General features: G+C 67.3%; 1 protein-coding gene across 1 annotated transcript; it reads right to left on the minus strand.

Moving 5' to 3' along the window:
- Positions 1-486: 486 nt before the first annotated feature.
- MMP9 (matrix metallopeptidase 9 (gelatinase B, 92kDa gelatinase, 92kDa type IV collagenase)) lies at positions 487-5,102 on the minus strand. Its single transcript, XM_010569352.1, has 13 exons — positions 4,903-5,102; positions 4,443-4,681; positions 3,947-4,095; positions 3,553-3,681; positions 3,297-3,470; positions 3,041-3,214; positions 2,732-2,905; positions 2,445-2,600; positions 2,130-2,355; positions 1,843-1,982; positions 1,577-1,727; positions 1,369-1,472; positions 487-1,061 (listed from the first exon to the last, which is right to left on the minus strand). The coding sequence occupies exons 1-13, from the start codon at positions 5,044-5,046 to the stop codon at positions 952-954; spliced, it is 2,070 nt and encodes a 689-aa protein (XP_010567654.1). The 5' UTR covers positions 5,047-5,102; the 3' UTR covers positions 487-951.
- Positions 5,103-5,407: the final 305 nt, after the last annotated feature.

Below are 5,407 nucleotides of genomic sequence, written 5' to 3' on the forward strand. Positions count from 1 at the left end.
CCGGGGCAGGGTGGCTCGGGGGGGGGGGGGGGGGGGTCAGGCCGCAGCAGCAGGGGGCCCGGCCACACGCCGTGTCCCAGCCTGTGACAAACGCCCGTCCCTCACCGCCGGTGGAGAGCCGGGGATGCAGGAGAGGGCCAGGGGCTGGCAGGGGACAGGGGAGCCAGGGCCTGGGGGGCAGGAGGGGCTCTAGAGGGTGGAGGGCACAGGGGGCTGCGCGTGGCATGGGGCTGGTGGCGGGGGATGTTGGGGCCGAGGGACATCCTCCCCGGTGGGACCCAGTGTCCCTTAGGGATCCCGGAGCCCTCAGCAGAAGAGGGGGCTTGGCTGCAGCCCCCCTGCCCAGCACCCCCTTCCCCACCAATGCTGGCACCCCACAGCCCAGACAAAGGCAATGCCCCAGGCCCGGCACCTTGGCTGGCTGACGGAGCACTCGGAGGCTGTGTCCAAAGGATTGTCTTTATTAAAAACGGGCAGATGGAGGTTGGCAGAGCGGGCAGCAGGCAGGAGCGAGGCAGACCCCCGCGCCCCCCCCCCCCAGCAGAGTCCCCGGGTGCCAGCTGCCAGCAAAGCCCGGCCCGACCTGGCACGGCTGGCTCAGGAAAAAGACAAAGTCGTTACAAATCCGTGTGTGGTTTGCACCAGGCAAATGCCTCTGCGTGGCGGAGCCGGCGCTGGCAGGGGTGGCATGGTGCCGGCTGCAGCGAGAGTCCTGCTCCCCAGCCGGGGCTCCCCGGGCCGGGCAGCTCCTGAGGGTCAACCCCCGGATTCCCTGCCCCTTTCTGCTGGGAAGACAGCAAAGCCGCCACCTCGGTGGGGGCTGCCCCACGGCCACAAGGCTGCATGGCCCCTGGCGCCCTGGGGAGTCAGGCTGCGAGACAGAAGCCTGGGAGTTGGGAGTCATGGGCAGGGAGCAGCGTGTCGGCCGGAGCCGGCCGGCTGATTGGGCCCTCAGTGCTGGGGGCACTGCAGGATGTCGTACTTGACGTAGCCCACCCGGTCCACCTGGTAGCGCGGCGTCATTCTCCAGTAGAAGCTGCCCTGGCAGAAGTGGTACTTGTCTGGGCGAGGAGGGAGGCGAAGGGAATGGAGAGTCAGTGGGAGGCCAGCCGTGTGAGAAGCCATCCTGACAGCTGCCCAAGTGGCGCAGGCACACGGGGATCTGGCCCCCGCAGATGGCCCTCGCCGGGGCTCGGCAGCCCCAGCACAGGGACCCGCTGGGGCGGATGGCATGCCCTGCCTCAGGGCTGCTCCCCACGGTGCAGCCCTTGCCCCGTGCCAGGCGCGGAGGGGCAGCCTCTGCCCGTGGGAGGCTCAGGGCAGCCCGGGGGTGACCACACAGCCCCCGCCCGCCAGGTCCCCACTCACCTTGGTAGAGGAAGACGTTGCGTGCATCGAGGGGGACACCGGTGAAGACATCGTCGGTGGCGCGGGGGTAACCCTTGTCCACCCTCTGGACCTTCACGTCCAGCCTGCGGGGAGAGCAGAGCCATGCTGAGGGCTGCCAGGACTCCTGCGTCCCAGCCCCTCACAGGAGGAGCTGGCAGGCACCGCTGTGGCTGTCCCACCTGCTCACCTCCAGTAGCTCTCCCCACTAAAGAGCAGCACTTTGCCACGGCCCCGCTGCAGGGCCCCTGAGATGCGGCCAGCTTCCTTCCCGATGCCCAGCTTCTCGATCCCCCGGGGGCCCAGCATGCTCTTGCCAGAAAATACCCAGAACTGCCGACCTGCAGGCAGGAGAGAGCACGGGCATCAGCTGGCCCCAAGGCTGCCAGGGCAGTGCCGGGCTCCTCGTGCTGCAGCTGACACCAGGGCCCCAACAGCAGCAGGGGCAGAGCTCACCGGCGAAGAAGAAGACCCTCTTGGTGAGCACATCCTGGAATGCAGCATCGATGACAGCCGGGAGGCCAGGCCAGGTGTCTGTGATGGAGAAGGCACCCTGGATGCCCGACTTCCAGAAGGATGAGAGGGTCCAGTATTTCCTGGTGGGGAAGGTCAGCCATCCTGATAACCTCAGCCTGGCACAGCCCCATGTCCCCCTACACCCCCGGCACAGCCCTGTGTCCCTCCACATCCCCTCATCACCCTGACACTTGCCAGGGCAGGAGGTGCTGGGCACTGCTGCTCACCCGTCCTTGAAGAAATGCAGCTCCCCGTTGATCTCTGTGATGGCATCGAAGTTCTTCTCCATACAGGCGTCCCGGCTGGGGTCCACGGGAATCGGCTCGGCTGTGGGCTCTGGTGTCAGCTCCTCTTCCTCGGTGGTGGAGGTGCTGCCAGCCTCCGTGGGCATGGGCTCGGGCTCCTTGGTGGGCACGGGTGCAGGGGCGGTGGGCTTGGGGCCAGAGCCACGACCTGAGCAAGTACAGGGGAGACTGTGAGGCTGGGGGCCAGCCCAGCACCACAGGACCCCTGGCATGCTTGGCCACAGCATGGCTGCTCACCATAGAGGTACTGGATGCCCCGGACATCATCCGGGTCCAGCTGGAAGTCCTGGACGTAGCTGTACATGGGGTACATCAGGGCCTCACGCACGCTGGAGTGGTCCAGCCCCAGCGAGTGCCCGAACTCATGGGCAGCCACCAGGAAGATGCTGTAACCTGGGGGAAAGCACCGGCCTCAGCGCCCAGTGGGATGGGACACACCAGCGGGGGACTGCGACCCCTGCAGGGAGTGTGCCAGTGTGGTGGCACAGCGTGGGGCCAGAGGGTGCGGGCAGGGGGGCCGGTACCTCTGTCTGGGCAGAAGCCCCACTTCTTGTCAGTGTCGTAGTTGCTGGTGGTGGCACACCAGAGCTTGCCGTCCTGCCGGCCCTGGCTGGTGCAGGAGCTGTAGGACTGCCCCAGGAAGGTGAAGGGGAAGACGCATGGGTCCCCCTGGGAGTTGCCGCCAATCACCGCTGTGTCTGCAGCGCAGTGTCAGTGGGGCTGGCCCTGGCCATGCCAGCCAGACCCCAGGACAGCCCAAGACCCCTCAGGCACCCACCCTGTGCACTGTGGCTGGGGACCAGCCACCCCATGCGCCCCATCCCCGCTCGCACCTCGGTTAGGGCAGAAGCCATACTTCTTGTCCTGGTCGAAGTTGGCGGTGGTGGCACACCAGCGGTAGCCATCAGAGCGTCCATCTGTGGTGCAGGCTTCGTAGGAGGTGCCCTCAAAGATGAAGGGGAAGACGCAGGGGGACCCGTCGCTGTTTCCACCGTTGGTGAAGAGGACTGTGGGGCAAGGAGGGGTGAGGATGGCCCCGGGCACCCGCAAGGCCGGGCAGGGGCTGCAGTCACGGCCACCGCTACTCACGTTCGCTGGGGCAGAAGCCGTATTTCTTGTCCCGGTCGTAGCTGGCGGTGGTAGCACACCAGGGCAGCCCGTCCGCACGCCCCTCCGTGATGCACCGGGAGTAGGAGCGGCCCTCGAAGACGAAGGGGAAGTGGCAGTTGGCCCCGTTGGCATTCCCATGGCGGGTCTTCACCACTGCTCAGGAGAGGGGCGGCTCAGCGACGGGGCTGGGGTGGCTGCCGTCAGCCTCCCCCAACCAGCCAGGCCCTGCCCTTACCTATGCCGGTTCCCAGTGTCCAGAGCTCGTCGTCGTCAAAGTGGGCATCGCCCTGGATGCCCTGGCCCGGGGGAAAGGCGTGGGCCAAAAGCCCGTCCTTGCCATCGAAGGGATACCCATCCCCATGCTCTGCAGGGACAAGCACTCTCAGAGCCAGCCCCACCAGAGAAGCCCCCGTGCCCCCAGCGCACACACGGACCCCCGAGCATGCGAGACCTGCGCACCCTCTGCATGCCCGCACACGCACATGTCTGTTGGCACATGCAGGGGCGTAGGGACCCCGAACACGACTCAGGCAGAGGCAGGGTGATGATCTCATGGGCAGGGCATGTCACCAGCCCTCTCGCCACAACTGAGCCGGCTCCCACCTCCCTGCCTGCCCATGGGACATCACCTCCGCTGCCGAACATGATCATGATGTCCGCCTCGCCGCTGTATATCTGGGTGAAGGTGAGGGGGGTCACATCGCTCCACACTTTGAAAGCCCGCTTGAAAGCGTCATCAATCACTGCACGGTCCAGGTCAGGGGAGTAGTTCATCACCCTGCCAGGGGAAGGGGGGGGGGTCAGCACTGCCAGGTCCCAGCTCATGATGCAGGAGTGACCCTGCTCCGGGCACGTCTCCGGGAGGGGACAGCAGCGCTGGCACGGCCAGCCGTCCACCACCCTCAGGCCGGGGCTCAGATGCTCTCCCGGGTGCCAGGGAGCAGATGCTGCCACTGTGACGGCTTGGCCCTGGCTGTGCCGAGACCCAGCTGTGCCGGCAGTGCCGAGGCCCGGCTGGCGGGCTGAGCTGAGGCTGGCACTCTGCCTGAGCTCTTGCGCCCATCTCCATCCCCCAGGAACCATTGCCCTGTGGGCACGAGGCTCCATCTCCTGAGGCAGACTCACCGGTACGTCAGGTCCATGTGGTCCCACTTGAGGTCCCCCTCAAAGGTGAGGAAGGTTCCCACATCGGGGACGCCGCAGCGGGGCGCTCGCATGGCCTCCAGCGTGCCAGCGTCCAGCTCCCCCGTCTCCTCCAGGCCCAGCTGCTTCTGCATCTTGCGCAGCGCCTTGGTCAGGGACACGTGCTTGCTGCCCGTCCTCGCCTCCGCCTCCGTGGTGTAGCCGAACCGCAGCAGGTAGCTCTGGGGAGGAAAGGCAGCCGGAGGGGCTGAGCGAGGCGGGATGGGGCTCGGGCAGTCCTGGCCACCGCACACCCCCAGTGCCCGATCCCAGCCCGGGCACCTCCTGGGGCGCAGGGAGACGGGCAGCCCCTGAGCTCAGCCTGCAGCCCCATGCTGCCACCCTGGGAGCCCCTCGGGGTCTTGGGTGCCGGGAGGGGGCCGTGGGGCTGCGCTCCCCTCACCTCTGCCAGCTCCAGGTCCGACAGGGTGCTGACCAGCTCCCCCGGGAAGGTGACAACCGCCTGTGGCTTGTTCTGGAGGGGGGCCGCACAGCAGGAGAGAGCCAGCAGCCCCACGGCGAGTGGGGCCAGGAGGACGAGTGCCATGGTGTGGCGGTGGCAGTGCCGGGTCCCTGCAGCTCTGCTCTGGGTGCTGCCGGGCTCCCGCTCCCTATTTATGTGGCGGGGAGGGCAGTGAGTCACCCTCAGACCCCTCAGCCGCCGACTCACGCTCCCTTCCCACGGTGACGAAACGCACACTCAGGCTTCTCGTTCCCTGCCTTAACTGTTTCATCACCTTGTTTACTAAACACGCTCCATCCTGCAGCCACGCACGGCGTGAGGGCGGGCGCGAGGGAGAGCGGCCGGGCGGCTGCACCAGGGCATGGCGTGGCACGGCTGTCCTGCGGCTGCCCTACAGCAGGCATTGCCCTGCTGGCCCCAAGGTCATGGTGGCAGTGGGGATAGC

Source organism: Haliaeetus leucocephalus, unplaced genomic scaffold (genome assembly GCF_000737465.1).
Source record: "Haliaeetus leucocephalus isolate CR32 unplaced genomic scaffold, Haliaeetus_leucocephalus-4.0 Scaffold273, whole genome shotgun sequence".
NCBI classification, from domain to species: domain Eukaryota; kingdom Metazoa; phylum Chordata; class Aves; order Accipitriformes; family Accipitridae; genus Haliaeetus; species Haliaeetus leucocephalus.

Excerpts from the sequence above, each read along its gene's own strand:
- MMP9 (XM_010569352.1), bottom strand. The coding sequence starts at position 5,046 with ATGGCACTCGTCCTCCTGGCCCCACTCGCCGTGGGGCTGCTGGCTCTC. Across the intron at positions 2,906-3,040 it reads TGGCTTCTGCCCTAACCGAG|ACACAGCGGTGATTGGCGGC; the intron begins GTGCGAGCGGGG and ends ACTGCGCTGCAG. Across the intron at positions 1,728-1,842 it reads GAGGGTCTTCTTCTTCGCCG|GTCGGCAGTTCTGGGTATTT; the intron begins GTGAGCTCTGCC and ends TCCTGCCTGCAG.